The 17010-nt window shown below is 44.0% G+C and overlaps 5 protein-coding genes across 5 annotated transcripts; 3 read left to right on the top strand and 2 right to left on the bottom strand.

Annotated features, from left to right (window-relative positions):
* Nucleotides 1-708: 708 nt before the first annotated feature.
* Nucleotides 709-1696, top strand: F4813DRAFT_377961 (cytochrome c oxidase-assembly factor cox-23, mitochondrial). The gene is made up of 4 exons (XM_049245302.1): nucleotides 709-897; nucleotides 954-1061; nucleotides 1151-1178; nucleotides 1239-1696. Exons 1-4 carry the CDS (start codon nucleotides 833-835, stop codon nucleotides 1284-1286), a joined length of 249 nt encoding a protein of 82 aa, XP_049094404.1. The 5' UTR covers nucleotides 709-832; the 3' UTR covers nucleotides 1287-1696.
* Nucleotides 1697-2040: 344 nt separating this feature from the next.
* F4813DRAFT_320153 (N-acetyltransferase B complex non catalytic subunit-domain-containing protein) lies at nucleotides 2041-5960 on the top strand. Its single transcript, XM_049240982.1, has 9 exons — nucleotides 2041-2344; nucleotides 2396-2674; nucleotides 2727-2807; nucleotides 2866-2955; nucleotides 3018-3499; nucleotides 3551-3854; nucleotides 3915-4728; nucleotides 4782-4900; nucleotides 4954-5960. Exons 1-9 carry the CDS (start codon nucleotides 2189-2191, stop codon nucleotides 5848-5850), a joined length of 3222 nt encoding a protein of 1073 aa, XP_049094403.1. The 5' UTR covers nucleotides 2041-2188; the 3' UTR covers nucleotides 5851-5960.
* A 476-nt stretch (nucleotides 5961-6436) lies between these two features.
* On the bottom strand, nucleotides 6437-7384 carry F4813DRAFT_320181 (increased loss of mitochondrial DNA protein 1). The gene is made up of 2 exons (XM_049240983.1): nucleotides 7149-7384; nucleotides 6437-7064 (listed from the first exon to the last, which is right to left on the bottom strand). The coding sequence occupies exons 1-2, from the start codon at nucleotides 7284-7286 to the stop codon at nucleotides 6627-6629; spliced, it is 576 nt and encodes a 191-aa protein (XP_049094402.1). The 5' UTR covers nucleotides 7287-7384; the 3' UTR covers nucleotides 6437-6626.
* A 1930-nt stretch (nucleotides 7385-9314) lies between these two features.
* Nucleotides 9315-11642, top strand: F4813DRAFT_377957 (terpenoid cyclases/Protein prenyltransferase). Its single transcript, XM_049245301.1, has one exon. It carries the CDS (start codon nucleotides 9887-9889, stop codon nucleotides 11378-11380), a length of 1494 nt encoding a protein of 497 aa, XP_049094401.1. The 5' UTR covers nucleotides 9315-9886; the 3' UTR covers nucleotides 11381-11642.
* F4813DRAFT_377956 (trafficking protein particle complex subunit 10) lies at nucleotides 11643-16819 on the bottom strand. Its single transcript, XM_049245300.1, has 3 exons — nucleotides 16617-16819; nucleotides 13709-16560; nucleotides 11643-13656 (listed from the first exon to the last, which is right to left on the bottom strand). Exons 1-3 carry the CDS (start codon nucleotides 16648-16650, stop codon nucleotides 11875-11877), a joined length of 4668 nt encoding a protein of 1555 aa, XP_049094400.1. The 5' UTR covers nucleotides 16651-16819; the 3' UTR covers nucleotides 11643-11874.
* Nucleotides 16820-17010: the final 191 nt, after the last annotated feature.

The raw sequence follows: 17010 nt of genomic DNA, 5'->3' as shown, positions 1-17010 counted from the left end.
CTTTATATATTTTAATTATATTTCCTTTAACAAATTAATATTTAATTATATTTTAATAAACTTAATTTAAAGTTTTTAATTTAATTTTTTAATTTTATTAATTAATTTTTTAATTATTAATAATAATAATTTTAAATTTAACCTTTTTTTAAATATTTATTAATTATATTAAATTATTTTTTAAATATTAAATATTAAAATATTATTATTATATTTTAACTTATATATTAAACTAGTGCTGGTGTATCAGGTGACCTTGACCCTGATCATGTGATTATATTCTTAGTATAAGTACCATTTATGGTCGCACACACCCATTTTACATAGTATCATCCACTTTTAATACAAGTCATTCCTTTCTTTTTCATCAGTCATCATTTAAAAGTCCTTGATATCAGGTCTAATAAGGCTTGATCCAAGGCTAAGACGTTTAAGTCTTGTTTAATATTTAAAAAGATATATTAAATTAATTAATTATATTAAGTAATTTAAAAATTTTTAATTTTATGTAAAATAGCGGTGTAATACGCGTTTTTATAATTTTACCTTAATTAATTAAATTATTAGAAATATAATGAATTAAACCTTATATAACGCCTATTTAATACGTATTAGTTGTGTGACACATCTCCACTAAATAGTCTTGGATATCCTGGTGACCTGTAAATGCATGCTTAAGTCACATAAATAGGTACCTATGTACATGTACATATATATCCAAACCCAGTGGACCCTAATCCCTGTACTTTTGAGGAACATTACAGCGCCCACGCGAAAGCTTTCAATACCTACCTACATCATCACACCACGCCCGCACGTTTAATGGTCCAACATGTCTTCTCAAGCTGAACCAAGCGGAGATCCATGGGATAAAGATACGAAGCGCAAGTTTGAGAAGTAGGTCTATGGTAATTTTAAGCTTAATTGGCATTTGTTAACTGAGGTTACGACAGTAAATCCAAGAGCGAATTCTTCGATCCTTGTCAAGAGGCGGCAGCGAAAAGTATCCGATGTCTGAACCGGAATGGAGGAGATAGGCAAATGTGCACCGACTATTTTGAGTGAGTGCCTCCCCAGGGTATGAGAGTGATAATGAGATCGGGGGACGAATGTAGAAAATATGGCCATACTAATGTGAGACTCCGCCTAGGGCATACCGTGCCTGTAAAAAGGAATGGGTAAGAGAACTTATAAATCTACCTCAGGCTTATCAATATTTCTAACCTAGTTTCTGGAAGACCAATAAAAGGAAGAGGGAAGGTGGAAGCATCTTCTTTGGTCCATAGTCTAGACTTGAGGTCTACATGAAAGTCTTGAATGCGGGCAGACATTTCCACCTGTGCAATATCAATTGATATTTGGGGCCTGAGCTGGTTTATAGTTTTGCTACCTTTGATTACCTCTGAGGTACCTACCTAGGTACCTATATAAGGAATATTTGTAATAATAGCTGTAAAACAGAGGACACAAAGGCTACGTGCATGTAAAAAGAATATGGGGGTGTAATTCACATAAAAATGTATATGCCGTAGGTTAGGTTGTAATGGATTTACGTCGATTACTAATCCCCGAGAACTGTAGCGTGAATTGGGGCCTACATGTAGGTACTAATGAACGTAACATGGCAGGCGCTAGTGTATCTAGGTACCTAACCTAAGGTATTACCATCTTTATATAGGGCAAGTGCACAGGCGAGTGTTACTGTCACAGGCGGGCGCACTAATGCACACCGCCTACCAATTTCAATAATTAGAAGGAACCCTAATCCACTTCAGCGGCAGAATGCTAATACGAACAATGGGGGGGGGGGGAATGCTGAGGCAGGGTGCTTTATAGATGCTATAGACAACATGCAACAATCATAAGCACATTCACGATGGCCCGGTAACATTAGTCCAAACGACGTAAATATCGGTCTTCGGTCTTCGGTCTCCTACGAGACGATTCATACATGCAACTTGCAATGATACCCCACTGTCATTTATTCCTCTCTCTGAAGACCCTCACCTTAAAACCTCACATTTAGAAGCTCTTGCAACAACTTACCTACCTAACCTATCTAACTTACCTGACATAAAAGTAGATGCCTGGGAGGTAGGTTTTAGAGTCACCACCACAAAAGGAAAGTTGCAGAAATAAAACATACCACCACAATTTAAAAACAAAACTTACCACTACCACATTCGCCATGAAGCCTCCCTTAATACCTCCCACCCCGAGGCCCATCAATCTCAAACCCACCGGCCCCGTTAGTCTACTGACTGCCTTCGCCGAAGAGCAATGGACCACCACTGCAAATTTAGCAAGGCAGCGTTATAGAACTACAAAAGACCCGTACTATTTAGTAAGCCATGTATGCTTTCTGTTACCTGTACCGTAGCTAACCTCTTTCTAGGCCGTCGAGATTGCTGCTAAATCTCAGAGTGACAATGTTGCCGACCGTAGTGCGGGAAAGGTCGAAGTTGAGAGGATGATTAAGGACAACATTACCGTATCTGATGTCGATACGCTGGACTTGTACGAGTTTGCCTGCTCTCGGATCGATATTAAGTATTCAGAAACCATCGGCGTGCTCCGCGCAAGGCTGGTGAAGACCCTTCCGAAGGACCAGAAGTCTTGCACTCGATGTTTCGATGCTTGTGTCTGGAATTCGGATTGGAAGAATGCTCAACAGGTAATCTCCTTCTATGCTCCCGGATATCAAACTTATCAACTGACCTATATAGATTGCAGCAACGTTGAACAAGAACTTTGCCAGCGACCGAAAGTTCTTATTTCGGTATATACTAGCCACCCATCAGTACTCTGTAAGACTTTACTCTCGCGGCCTGTCTATTTTTGAGCCTAATTTTCTGACCTGAGTAGTTGTCCGATGAATGCCCCGAGGGTAGCAGAAAGATCTTCGCGTCGCTTGCAAAAGCGCAGGCCGACAAAGCCTTTGACCTCCGGACTATGGTAAGAATTCGATATAGAAAATTCAGTTATGGAGACAAACGCTGATTATTAGTAATTATTAGACTTCTGGTAACGACGATCGTGTCATCTATAATGAATCCGAAGCCTGGCTGTGGCTGAATATTCGAATCAGCCATTGTAGCCCAAAAGAAAATTTAGAGCTTTTTAGGAGGCCCGAGTATAGCCCCCTAGCATTCCTCAAAGCTGGCCAACAGGAACCCTACTGGATAGCTCTAAGTTATCTACAGACCTACTGCGCATGGGATGACATCTTTCAAATCGGAAAGGAGGTTTTAGAAGAAGCCACTCGTATAGCCCAGACCGAAGCTTCGACCATCGAAGACAACGAAAATGTTATTAGCTTGCGGAAGCTAGCAGAAACTGAATCTAAGGACTCGTCAGCCAAGAAAGACTTGGTTCGGGCTATAGAAAAGGCTAGGCCTTCGCGGACCTTGAAGGACCAATCTTACATATCTGCAAGCTGTGAATATGGGCTGTTTACAGCCATTTTTCAAGCGGCCAAACGCCAGCCCGACAGGAAGCGGTAAGTTTATCCATTCCACACATAGAATCGTCAATATTAACATCACCTCAGAGCCCTTAAACAGGTTCGCCAGTTGGTCGATAAGATGATTAAGGCATTAACCCGAGCAGAAAGCATGAAGCCTATTTTCCAAAGAACGCATAGCATTCTCTCTCTATCCATCCTCATCGCACGAGAATCGCCAGCCGACCCGGAATCTGATGGCTATACTACGCGGGTCATTAACCTCACGAATCATGTTATTCAACATTATAACGAGTCTCGCTGCCTCGCCGAAGCGCTATCGTTTATACCTGAGCTGAGCAAGCTAGAGGTTGCCGCATTTATTACATCTCTTCGTGCTACTAGCATCAAGGTAACTACTAAACTCTACTAGTATTCATACTGTACGATGTTACTGACCTTGACATCTCAGTGCGATGATACCTTACAACGCTTCATGTTAACATCCTTAAGCTTGAGGATCCGATATGCAGTGGCAACAGGCAGCATACTTGGCTGTGTATTTTGCAATGAAAGAATTGAACGGGGGACCTGTGCATTTTGTCTCAAGTCCATCGCAATTAATGCCCTCGACGCGTACAAGGCAGGCATGGAAGATGACGGCTTTCGCCAGAAGGTTATATCTAGTCAAAGCGAGAACCCTTTCTCAGATATTGCAGTAATCGGAGCTGTATGCCTATTAAGGCTCTCAGGGCTTGCTACCGAATCTCCGCCGATGGGAACTAACTCTCTATACCGTGCGAACATCCAACTGTTCCTGCAAGCGGTCATATGGCTAGAATCATGCTTAACGACGTCGCCATCTGTTAGCAGTACGCACCGTATTTTGCTTGTTAAGCTGTACCTTCTCATGGGTTGTGTGTCCCGGGCCAAGGTTCTGTGGGATCGCTTTGATGTTAAAAATGCCCTCCTGGATTCTCTAGGTCTTCTCTTCGTCGATCGGATATCATCTATCGCCCCAGGGCTGTTCATCACGGGCTCCAGTCGCGATAATCCTATCGAACCTTTCCTTGTACATTTCACAAGGGGACTTATGACTACTACCGCCAGAAGAATTATGGATTCTCTGGAAATGGGAACTTATTCCAGCATTCAGGAAATGATCCGGCATGCCGAAAAACAAACCGCAAGCTGCACTCTTGTTATAGCCGTCGTGGAAGAACGCCGAGGCCTGCGAATGAAAGCAGGAAAGATCGAGGCTCCCATAGAAGATCAGCCTCTTGTCCGTATGTTTTTCCTTGTCCGATGCTAAGAAGATTTGAAAATGCTGACTAGACAGGGAAATTGATGCCTGGCCATATGATCCGAGACATCACCGACTACGGAATCTTTGCAGTCCCAGATAGTGAAACATCGCAACCCATTCCTGCTTTGGTCAACTATGGACCGCTCCCAACAGTTTGTGATTTTTGATATCATGTTTGTGAACTAGATACTAATCGTGGCATTAGGGTGGTCGCGCTCATGCGGGGTTAATAGCCGAGCGCTTTCTTGACTTTATCTGCTACGTACAGCCAAAGGAGTACAAGCCGTCGAAGGCAGGCCAAGTTGCACAAACCGACTGGAAATATGCATTTGCTACTAGTTCCCATCTGGAGGAGGAAATGAGAGCTCTCTTAGCCATCGGTGACAAGGGGCTCCCGGAAGACGAGAAAATCAAGCTAGGAAAGCTACAAGAATCTGTACGGGGTTCTTTCACGACGCCCGAGTATTGGTATTATGGGGTTATATGGAGACTCGCGAACGCGATGAAGAACATTCTCAAACATGGTTTTCTCTCGGCATCTACCAATGAAACCCGCGATTTTAATCGCTTCTTTATCAGGGGTATTTTAGACAGCCTTGAGGGCCAAACCAAAGATTTCTTAGAAGTACCTGAGAATATCCACTCTAAGATTTACGCTTTCCACGGCTTTGCAGCTCTCCATGCTATGGGCATGTTACGCGAATCGATTCTAGCCGTCAAGTATACAACAAACTACCTTACGAGCATCTCTGAGAAACTCAAGAATACTGATAAATCTCGCGCATCGGCTGAACTCGCGTGGCTTGCGCCCGAACTTAAGAAGATGGCAGCCGCAGCCGTCGAGTCGGAGAACACGATCAAAGCTCGCATTAAGCTGCTTAAGGACTACCTGTGCAATGTGGACGGCTGGAGAGATCGACTATGCGACTGGGTGTTTGGCGATTACACTGCGGTTTATGATGACGACCCAGAATTCAAGAAGGAGGTAGCTAGCAAGATTAGAGCTGTCATCCCGAAGGCGAACGGTGAACTATGGGCTGACAAGGTTGGAGAATCTTGGCGTGAGCTCATGAAGGGTTGGACTGCCGTCAGGTTCGACTGACCTTACCCCCTGTCCTGTTCATCTCAATGTTTACTACGATCGGGCTTCACTCTATTGCCTCGAGGGTTCTAATTACGGTTCCGAAACATTTCTGCATATCTCTATTCACCTCCTTTATATCTGAGTGGCATTCTTCGAAAGCTTGGAGATCATGTATAGGTCCAATATGGTTTCTGGATCTTGACATTTGAGCCGGAGAAATCTTGTGAATCAAGGATATCTAAAGGGGTAGACCTGGGAGTGAAGATATGGAAGGGAGGGGATAGAGTCTTAACTCTAGCCAACGTATTTTTAGGCATAATGCGGTATTGCTACAAGGCCATGCATAAAAGTTGCGATAGCTTGTACAGATACTTGCGGTTGTTAATAGGCAATACATAAGTAACCATACATTCATAATATAGACGATACCGCCATTCAAGATAGGTACTCCGCAACGTAACTAATCCACTGAAGAAAAAAAAGGGTATCTTCCATGCCTTCATATCTCTCTGTCTAGCAGTCTTTCAATCCAATTTGCAAGCCTTAACCCGATGCTGCGGATATGCTAACAAACCTCTGCCTATGCCCATGCCCATGCCAAAATATGCTTCTAAAGAACCCGCCACACAATACAACATGGATGAAATAGGGAGAAAATAAAGCTACCGCAAGTGAGGGCTCAGGATATGGACTCGGAAAGCCACGCACGTCGAAATGTGAATAGTGCATTTGTTTATCCACGTTCGCAAGCATGTCACAACCGACTTCCCTTGCCCTTACAGTCTTCAGCCCATTTACCGCAAAACCCCACTACCACTGCTACTCCCCCTCCTCTTCTTTCGGGAGAGAAAGGTCGCAGACTCTTCCTTCAGCGTGACCCAGACCCAAAACCAACTAAGAAACTCGAGGAAGGCAAACGTGAAGAAGACGCGGTTGCGCAGGCCGTCGCTACCGCCAGCTACGGCGCCGGGGATAAATGCGGAGGGAGGTGTTAGGGGGTGCGATAGGCGGTTTGCTCCGGACCGGCCGGCGGTTGGCGTCGAGAAATATGCGAATAGCGATAGCGAGGCGAATACGATGATGCGGAGAGGCGCTTGTGCGCCCCAGTAGTGGATCAGCCATACTTCTTCGGGGAGGGAGAGGGTGAGTAGGTCGGAAAGCCCGATTACAAGGAGCAAGACGCCGAGGAGGGAGGATACGGCGTTGGGATTTGCAAAGGCGGTTGTCTGGGGCTGTTGGAGAGTTGGTTGTTAGTGGTTTTGATCGCTAGGCACTTGTTGGTTGCGATGGAAGGGTATAAATGGGGAAGAGCTTACCATGCCCATGGCTTCGCCTAACACGTAGACGAGAGCCTGGTCGGAGATGGCATTGGGATTCGTGTAGAAGAAGTAGGCTAGGGTGATGTGGAAGAGGCAGAGGGATGTCAAGATGGTCTTGACTGATATGAGCGCCATGGTTGGGTTTCCCGTTCTTGACGGTTTATGGTGGATCGTTTCGTAAGGTGGTGTTGGTCTTTGGGACGATATGGATGCATCCACAGTAGGTAGATACCTTTTAACCTAGGTAAGTGTTCTTATTCGAAACGAGCATCGACGATAATATTCTGTTCTTCGTTGGCGGAGAGATAATTGGGGAACAAGGAACGAGAGCGGGAATGGTACAAATTCCATACACGTCGACAAGAGTCTAACGATCGTCGCGTGACGAACTCAACGGAACGGCGGCCGTCCTGCGACACGCATGTAGAAAGAATCCTTGGGTTCTTGGGTCCTTGGGTTCTTGGGTCCTTGGATCTTGGAGGGGTCGTCTTGTGTCAGGTTCGGACATGGAAAGAGGGAAATGGTGCAGATGATGGCGGCCATGCAATGCCAATTCATTCCCGTTTTCAGGGACCAGGATTGTTGGGTTTTGGGTAAGTTATCGTGCTTATCTTTATCGCTTATCGCGGGAGCTTACTAAATGCATCTGAGTTAGGTACAACATACCTACATAAGGTACCTACCTCACTAGAGGCAGAATCGTGGCTCCCTTCGCAGCCACATGGATGGAGGGGCAGGCAGGGCTACTATGGTTGCAGGCAAAAGTAAAACTGCCTTATTAGGTACCTGTAAAGCAAGCTAAACAAAACACCATACTATTTTGGTACTAATTTGTTATAAATATCTTAAAAATACATACTCGAAAAAAGATTTATTTAATATAGTTATTTTTTTTATATTAATATTATTCCCATATATTTATTTTATTTTTTATATTAATAATATCGATAATATAATTTAATTAAAAAGTATATATATTATTTAATTAATTATTAAATAACGTTAACGCATTTATACACTTTATTATAATTATAATCTACTTTATAATAAAATTAAAAAAATTATAAAATATTTAAAAAATTAAATCATTAAAACTTATTAAGTTAAAACCGTTACTTTTAAACTTCGATTAAATTGTTTATAGTTTTTAACCTTTTAATAAAAATAAAAACTTATTAAATTTATTTATACCTCGAAAAAAAATCATTGTATAACCTTTCTCAAATTATTTTTAATTTTATTTAACGTTATTTTTAACTTATATATTATTGTTGGTAGGTACGTACGTAAATAGGAATAACAATAATAACGATAAAGTAATAGTAAATAAATCAATAGTGTTGAGATTGGTGTATTGAGATGTCTAAGGAGGGAAGAATTTATCTAAGGCTAGCTAGGTATAGCATGTTTTTATATTCTAATAATAGTGGATATCCGACCCCTTTATCTAGTAAAGTCGGGTATCTTATCTCTTCCTCCCTTATCTACGATAAGGGCACCTTATCATCAGTAAGGTGCCTTTATGTCAGTGTCACACGACCATTAATTATTTAATCGACATTATAATAGTTAAGCTTTTTTTATTAAATAACCCATTAAAAACCTTTTTTATCGAATAATTTAAAACGTAAACGTAAGACTTAAACCGTTATTTATTACCATTAAACCGTTGAATAATAATTTAAAATATTATAAATTAACGAGATTTAAATTACGGAAAGTTATTACCGTTATTAATAAATTATTTAATATAATAATAAAGCTTAAAATAATACTTATATAATTGAAAAATATTAATAAAAAAAAGGTTGAATATTTTAAAAATCTTTTTCGGGCGTTATAAATAAAAGGCTTAATATATTTTAAAAAAAAAAACTAAAATATAATAACTGTAAAAACTTATTAAGCTTATATAATACTTATTATTAACAGTTAAATACGTTAATATCGTTAAAATAATAACAAAAAACTTATTTTTATATAAAATAACGCTTTAACTTATAAAACCGTAATTATAATCGAAAATATAAAAAAACGTAATATTAAAATACTTAATTAACCATTATATTCGCTAAACTTAAATCTAATAAAAACTATATAAAATTAAATAAAAAATTATATTAAAAATAAATATAACTTAAACGAAAAACTATTATATAATAAGTTACGTAAGTATATTATAAAGGTTTAAAAAGTTATGTTTAAATTATAATTATTTAAATTAATATTTAATATACCATAATAATATTAAAATATATACGACGTTAACGGTAGCTATACATAACATTAAATTTAATTTTTAAATAACTTTAAATCTTTTAAATCTTTTAAAAATAATAATTTTTTAAACCTTAATAATAACCCCATACAAATTTACACTAAACCATAACAGGCATCAAATATATTACATAATTAACGCAATACTTATAACAAAGGTTTTACTTACCCATATAACCATAGTATAGGGCTAATGCAGGTAATCGAAAGGGGAAGGGCAGGTTGAAACGATTTACTAGCATAACGACAGCAATAGGAAAGTAGGACTTGAGTACCTACCTAACCTACATAAGTGTGTACTTGCTCTAGTAAACTTAGCTACATGTCATTCCTTCTCTAAATGTTTCCTCTCTCCTAGCTTCAGCTCTACTTTATTCCCCTTTCCCTTTCCCTTCCTTCTTCTTCCTCTTCAACTTCCAATGCCCAGTTCTTCTTATACATAACAAGTTACGCGCACAATGACCTCTTCTGATCTCCAGCCTCCCCTCGATACCGCCCGACATATTCGTTACTGGCAGCGATGTTTCCGTTCTGTACTCCCTCATCACTACGTGAGCAACGATAGTATCCGTCTCACCCTCGGATTTTTCATAGTCGCCGCTCTCGACCTCCTATCCTCGCCTTCATCATACTCCGAACCCCCAAAGGATCCCGTGAAAGCCTCTCTTATAAGTCGAGAAGACCGTACTCGCCTAAGAGCCTGGGTTCTATCACTACAACATCCGCAAGGTGGTTTCTGCGGTTCACCTCACCACGTCCTACCAGCAAAGTATACCACTAAGTGGGATGCTATTAACAATGTCGAATTCGCATTGGACCCAGCCAATGCTAACATAGCTGCTACCTACTTTGCCCTTCTTCTGCTAGGTATTTTGGCCGAGGATGACGGCTCTAAAGCATTCGAGGGAGTAAACCGCATAAAAACTCTACGCTGGCTAAAAACGTTGCAAAGGGACGACGGAAGCTTTGGCGAAATTATTGACGAGGATGGGTATGTAGGGGGAGGAAGGGATATGCGGTATTGCTACCTGGCTGCTACCATAAGGTGGGCTCTTGCGGGAGCTGATACGGATAAGGACTTTAACGTCGATGCTCTTGTGGCGCACATACGACGAGGGCAAACTTTCGATGGTGGTCTAGGTGAGAGTTCGACACACGAGAGTCATGCTGGATATGTATACTGTGCTGTAGCGGCGCTATCCATTCTTGACCTCACTAACCCAAACGTGGCTACGGAACCGGACCGTTACCTTCGAGCCGGCATTCCCTCCATCCCGTCTTTAGTGCATTTCCTAGCTTGCCGCCAATTTGACTACCTTGAACCTGATTCCGACGACGAAAGTGACGAGTCTAAGAATCACCCATTACCTGATCTATCTACCTTAGCTATATCAGACGCACCTCAAATTGCTGGCTTTAATGGTCGCCTGAATAAGGTTGCCGATACGTGCTATACGTGGTGGGTCAGCGGTACGTTGTTTATGCTCGGCGAAAGCCAGGTTATCGATCGCGGTCCCGCGAGGAAGTTCATACTAGAGAAGACGCAACACATGATTGGCGGATTCGGTAAACATCCCGGTGCTCCTCCCGACGTGTACCACGGGTACTTAGGGCTCGCCGCCTTGGCAACGTTAGCCAATGCCGAAGGCGACGGAAAAAAGGAGGAAGGCATAGGGAGATTCGACCCGCGTCTATGCATAGGAATCGAAGCCTCTCAGAGGGTCACTAAGGCTAGGGAGGCATTACTAGCCTCTTCCGAGGAAGAAGATAACAGCGACGATGACTGGGCGCGTGAGACAGAAAAGATAAAAAAGGAACTCGACTGGGATAAGACCAGAGAAACTATTGCACGGCTAGAGGCTAAATGGAAGACTGAGGGCAAGATACCTATTCATGAGATGGATAAGTGGAATCCTTTCTACCCACCGAAGCTGGACGAACTGGACGCCTAAGCAGGCTAATGGGCCGAATCAGCATAACGAGAACAGAGGAATATATGGATTAACTAGATTAGAGGAGAGCTTAGAAGATGGTTTGTTGGAAGATAGTAGTGAGCCTGTCTGGCTGGGAAGTCAATTATGAATCAACTGACTGGTCAAAATATGTCCGTTCTAATAGGAGAATACCGCCAAATAAAATAAAGAGCGGTACCGAGCGTTTGCTTTAGGTAGTCTCAATAAAAAAACGATACCCTTCCCCTAATCACATCAGGAGTCTATTGTGGAAATCCGCGTGTAGTTTCGAAGACATAGAGTAAACTTGATATCTTGGCTAAATTGGCTATGCGGTCCTTAGACAAACTGCATAAATCCACACATGTACCTAAGGTACCTTAGGTAGCTATTGGACTGGAGCGCCCCACCAAATAAAGAGGTATCTCGCGATACCTTACGGTACCAAGATTACACATATACACAAAGGCGATAATCCCAACCCTCATTCATAATCATGCAACAGCTCTCCCCTTCATATACCCTCCCCCAACACTGCCAACCCCCGACAATCTCTCCACATCCAACACCAACGGCCCGCCCCCAGGCCCGCTAGCATCCAGACTAAGCGTGACGCGCGCCCTATCGGCAAGCACCCGCACCGTCTCGCCGAGGTTCCCAAGATCGGTCTCAAACTGTCCCGCCCTCGCACCCTCGGCGCCGGGCGTCGTGGCGCCCGCGTCCTCGTTGTCCCGTACCTCGCGGATGTCGACGCTCGGGTACGGGAGCCAGCCCTCGCGCAGCGGGATCAGGAGGATTGGGATCTCGGCTTCAGTGTCTGGGGTGCTTTCATAAGAGTTCGATTTGCTAGAGGAGGAGGGTGTTGGGATAACGAAGTGGCCCTTGCGCCGGCCGCCTAGTAGCCACGTATCCTGGGGCGCGGTAATCTCGTAGCTGAATTCGAGGTCGGTCTGCTCGGCCGGCGGCGTGTCTGTGTCCCAGACTCGCGTCCACTTTAGATGCAAGGCCGCGGGCAGCAGCTGGTTGGCGGAGATAGTTGGGCTTGATGGGTTAGAGGGGAGTGCTGGGGACGGTTGTGGAGATTCTTGGAGTCGGATATCAGTTGTGTGTACGATGGTTAAAGATGGTATGTCAACCGGGATAAGTATTGATCTAGGCTCGGCGAGAACCGAGGTTGTAAGACCTAGCTTTGGATTTTTGACTTGCCACGCACGTAGGAAAGATGTTAGAGTCTGCAAGCAGTCGGTACCGTCGGGTGCCTTACCCAGGCCGGTGAAGTATTTAGCCCAGCTGGTAGATGATAGGAACGCAGTGGAAACAGATCCGAGGAGAGCCGCACGCTCAAGCTCTTGTTCCGTAAGATGATGTCGGACATGTGGAATCACGACCGAGCATAGGAGCCGAGAGAATGGACGTAGCGATTTGTCTTTCAGGGATTCAGTTATCGACCTTTCAAATAGGGATTCGATCTCTTCTTGCAAGACGCTGTAATGAAGTCTAAGGTACATGGTCTTCTGAGTTGTCGGTGTAATCTTCACACCAATATTCCGGGTGATCTTGTATAAGATACTAGCTGGCTGTTTCGGAAAGATAACGACAGGCGCACCAGGCGGCACTCCGAATTCCGACGTAAAGACTTCCGAGCTAAGAAGCTCGCTCCTAAATAGACGTAGGGGACTGTGAGTCGCTGTTGACACGGTGAAGCGAGAGTAGAGAGCTTTATGCTTAAAGACATCTTGGACGTTGACCCCTAGAGCCAGGGCAGTTTCGATGGTAGGTGTTTTCGAAAAGAAGAATTTACCATTTTCAGTAGTATAAGACACATCGATGCGTATAGATATGTTAAGTGTCTCCTGCTCTACTGTGAACGGGAATCGGATTCGAACAATGTCGTTCTGCGATATCGAATCGAAATAAAACAATCCCCCCTCTGGTAGCTTAGAGAAGCTGATAGAAGAACTGATACACTTCGCTTCGCTGGTAAGTAGTCTTAAACCTCCCGTAGCCGCCTTAACTCGAACTTCCGCGTTTGTCAAATTATTCCAGCCGGGATCTAACTCGATGTCTACCGTATTGTTTCGATCTAATTGAACATGATTCGATGCGTGTAGCCGCACATCTAACGTGTCTGCTTGGTGATAAATGACGACGTGTGGGGAGTGGACAATATCGTTGTCCTTGTTTAGCGGTTGACCCGTCTCTCGTTCGTAATGAAGGCGCAAGTTGCTAGCTACAAGATCTATCTTATTGATCTCATAAGTCCCTGGGATCGTTGACTGTGATAGTTAGCGGAAAGCCGTAGCTAGATACTCACAGGAATAGACTCACATTACTCCTCAGTTTGAGCCTGTTCTTGCCAGGCTTTAACATTACTGGTTCTGAAAGCTCAAACCGTATTTCCTTTGACGATTTCCCGGCCGGACTAACCACCCGTACTTTCGCTGAGTCAACTTTGAAGTTATCCACCAGCAGGCTCATTACCTTCAAGTTGAGGGAGATGCTGTCTTGATCCTGATAATACTCAAGAGGGCCATCCACTTCCACAACCGAGAAGAAGCTGGACAGTGATATTTGTAATTCGTTCGATAGAGTTTTGGTCACTGCAAGTAGGTCGTCCAAGAATCCCTCAATAACGTCACTATCCGGATAATCAACATCATCCATATTTGGTATTCGAAATCCTGACTTCTGTGCTTGACGATCTCTCTCGGCGGCAGCGGCTTTCGTCAGGAGCTTCAGCATAACCTTGGCATACTCATCCTTTCGTTGGAGTTGCTTAAGACTTTTTGAGTACATAACTAACATAGACAGTTCGAGAAGGCTCCAGCCACTTTCTCCAAAAAAAGGGGTGGTCCTCCAAAAGTAAGAAGAAGCCGAGGCATAGTCGCCAAGATAGTATTTCAATACTGCTATATCTGCCATGCTTGCCTGCACCGAATGATGATAATCAGCGACGGTGTAATGCCGCAGGGCTTTATCAGTGAGTGTCTCATAAAGGCGGTAGAAGTCGTCACTATTGTCGAGGGCCGTCCTAAGAAGTTTACTATCAATGCCCCAAGGCGACACGGCAACATCTCTATCGGCCGGTACATCCTTATCCTCTGCTGCTGACCTTTCGTCGTCATCGTTGTCCCCAAGATCGATATCGACCATTTCAATCATGCTTGTCTGTCCTATGGCTGGTACGTCGGCCCAACCATCTTTCCACCCCCGTTTTTTCCCGCATTCAGAAAGAATATTTCTGGACAGGATATAGAGCTCTGCTCTCCTGGCAGCGAGCTCCTCTAGCCCGGCTTTGAGAAATGTGGACTGGCCGTGCTCGCCTATAGAACCCGGTGGATGTCCAGAGAAAATATTTGGACTTGGAGGCGGACGGCCTACATTGGCGGTACCGCTTATTCGTATAGATAAAGACGAGCCTCTAGCTGGATGCATCATTGTCTTAGGTTCCGGTATTGCTGATTTTGGCTCGTGGGAATCTGGAGAAGTCAAAGCAGATGTTGGTATTGGTAAAGCTTTGGTAGATGTCTGGGCTAAGATTTGTTGCGCGATAGAAAATGCAAAAGAAGCCACTAGATTATCAACCACCTCCGAAACTAGAGAATCTGGCTGAGAAGTTACTGTTGTCTCATCTCCGTCCTCCTTTCTTATGTCAGAAAGCGCAGCAAAGACATCATTCCTCATGACTTGTGAAAGCGTCGGGATGAATTCTAGCGTCCGTCGGCAGATCTCGCTAAGCATGGTTAAATCTTCATGTTCATTTTCCTTTTGTTTTGGGGGTGGTGCTCGAGGAGCAACGCCGTGTAAAACGGACTCTTGCTGTTCTTTGAGCTTTGCCAGCAGCTCTTCCCTGGTTGACCAGGCATTCCCAAGACGGAGGAGGAGAGAAATTTGCCTCGCGAAGATATAGCATCTGAAGTCGAAGACGGACACATTGTTGGCGACAATCATATCACGATACGGCTTCTTCGTAGAGCTGATTGGAATGTCATCGTATGCGTCCTTCGGCTGAGTAGCTTCGGCCTGGGAGGATTGCAAATCAACTAATTCATCTTCATCCTCATCCTCGACCCCAGCGACCGCCGCCCTGGCCTTGAGGGCGATCTGCTTCAGCTCTTCCGTGTAGCTTAACAGCGCATTTGTAGCGGAGCTGGATTCGGCCGACGTTTGGTCTTTGACAATCATATCGAGCCCCACGCTCAATTCATCGTATCCCACTAACGCATCCTCCACCAAGCCTACGCTTTCGAAGCCCCGAGCTAGTCCTTCCTTAAGAATAAAGAATGTGCAAAAGTTCCATCCAGGTAAAGTCCTCTGCGCGTCCTTCTCCCTAATATCCTCCTCGTACTGGCTAACACGTAGGTCAAAGCTGGACAGAATGAGACTGCGAAACTTGGATACGAGATCCGTCCAAGAATTCTCTGTCTCTTGTTCCGTTTCCGTATAACCGCTAGGTACGGCAGGTACTACGCGTGGAAGCAGATCATATGGGACATCGTTAACTCCAATACGAATTTGGGCGATCCGATCCACTGTTCCTTTGCTAGAAGTATTGAAGTCAGACCTCATCTTCTCCAGGATCGGGCTCGACCCGGGTCTCCATCTAGATGCGGTAGAGCTCTTCTCAGTTACGGATCCCGAGTCGCGGGGTTGGGTCGCAGCCACGGTATTTGGTATAACAACATGAACAATAAGCCATTCGAAGGCATCGTGGTTCTCGGCCGTGTTCCTCTTAGAGCTAGAGGAAGGTATATTCGTTTTAATCCAGTCACGTATCTCTTGTCTCACATGTCCCTTATAGGAATCATTATCGTCACATCGTACTAGAAACACCTTTAGATAAGGAGTCCTCCTTAACCCCGGTATCTGATGCCGTCGCACGGGTGTACTGTTCTGATTCGCACTCTGGTCGACAGCATCGGAGGAAGACGTCGCTCCGATCTGAGTCTGAAAGCCGTCATCACGGATAGCGATGCCATCTAGTTGTTGAGAAGGAGGAGGAGAGGAAAGAGGCGAAGTAATGGAGCTCTTGTCACCAGCTGGGACAAGGTCGACATGTAATGTGTCAATGGAACGAAGGGGTCCGGCATGGGATTGCCAATGGAGGTTACGCAGAGGGAGTCGAGGTACTAGCCCGGGTGCGAGAAGCTTAAAAACATCATAAGGATCGAAATACTCGACTATAAGAAATCAGCAAGGCCGGCGCATGGCTTAAGGGGGTCATGTACGAAAGCACCTGTGACTTTAGAGGTAGAGAATGGCTGTTCCATGGCGAACAGCTTTGAAGATCGCTCTTTATTTCATGGCTGGGGTGTCAATGGTATTTCCGTTTGTATACGAGTTAAGAGGATGGAGATGTGTAGAACGGCGTAGTATGAACAATTGTCTATGTATTTGTCTACATGTAGGTTAAGTAACTATTCGTGTTAACGTCGAGGCTGTCGCAAGTCGGCCATATCGATAGAGGTGTCTGAACCAAGAGGTACTAAGCTCCAGCATCACGCTAATGCATAACAAGGTTCAGGGGGTAAACCCCACCGAGGGCGGTGACAGCTACGGTGCCCAATTATTGGTTGATATTATGGAAATCTACAATTGGATTTGTACCTACCTATTTGTATATAATGTAC

The sequence above is a fragment of the Daldinia decipiens genome (assembly GCF_022478715.1).
Source record: "Daldinia decipiens strain CBS 113046 unplaced genomic scaffold F4813scaffold_71, whole genome shotgun sequence".
NCBI classification, from domain to species: domain Eukaryota; kingdom Fungi; phylum Ascomycota; class Sordariomycetes; order Xylariales; family Hypoxylaceae; genus Daldinia; species Daldinia decipiens.
Note: the sequence above shows the minus strand (reverse complement) of the source record. Positions and strands in the feature narration are given on the sequence as shown.

Coding starts and splice junctions, on each gene's coding strand:
- F4813DRAFT_320181 (XM_049240983.1), bottom strand. CDS start 7,286: ATGGCGCTCATATCAGTCAAGACCATCTTGACATCCCTCTGCCTCTTC. Junction 7,065..7,148: donor TAGGCGAAGCCATGGGCATG/GTAAGCTCTTCC, acceptor ACTCTCCAACAG/CCCCAGACAACCGCCTTTGC.
- F4813DRAFT_377956 (XM_049245300.1), bottom strand. CDS start 16,650: ATGGAACAGCCATTCTCTACCTCTAAAGTCACAG. Junction 16,561..16,616: donor CTCTACCTCTAAAGTCACAG/GTGCTTTCGTAC, acceptor GATTTCTTATAG/TCGAGTATTTCGATCCTTAT. Junction 13,657..13,708: donor GGCTCAAACTGAGGAGTAAT/GTGAGTCTATTC, acceptor TAACTATCACAG/TCAACGATCCCAGGGACTTA.
- F4813DRAFT_377957 (XM_049245301.1), top strand. CDS start 9,887: ATGACCTCTTCTGATCTCCAGCCTCCCCTCGATACCGCCCGACATATT.
- F4813DRAFT_320153 (XM_049240982.1), top strand. CDS start 2,189: ATGAAGCCTCCCTTAATACCTCCCACCCCGAGGCCCATCAATCTCAAA. Junction 2,345..2,395: donor CAAAAGACCCGTACTATTTA/GTAAGCCATGTA, acceptor ACCTCTTTCTAG/GCCGTCGAGATTGCTGCTAA. Junction 3,500..3,550: donor CGCCAGCCCGACAGGAAGCG/GTAAGTTTATCC, acceptor ACATCACCTCAG/AGCCCTTAAACAGGTTCGCC.
- F4813DRAFT_377961 (XM_049245302.1), top strand. CDS start 833: ATGTCTTCTCAAGCTGAACCAAGCGGAGATCCATGGGATAAAGATACG. Junction 1,062..1,150: donor ATGTGCACCGACTATTTTGA/GTGAGTGCCTCC, acceptor GACTCCGCCTAG/GGCATACCGTGCCTGTAAAA. Junction 1,179..1,238: donor GTGCCTGTAAAAAGGAATGG/GTAAGAGAACTT, acceptor AGTTTCTGGAAG/ACCAATAAAAGGAAGAGGGA.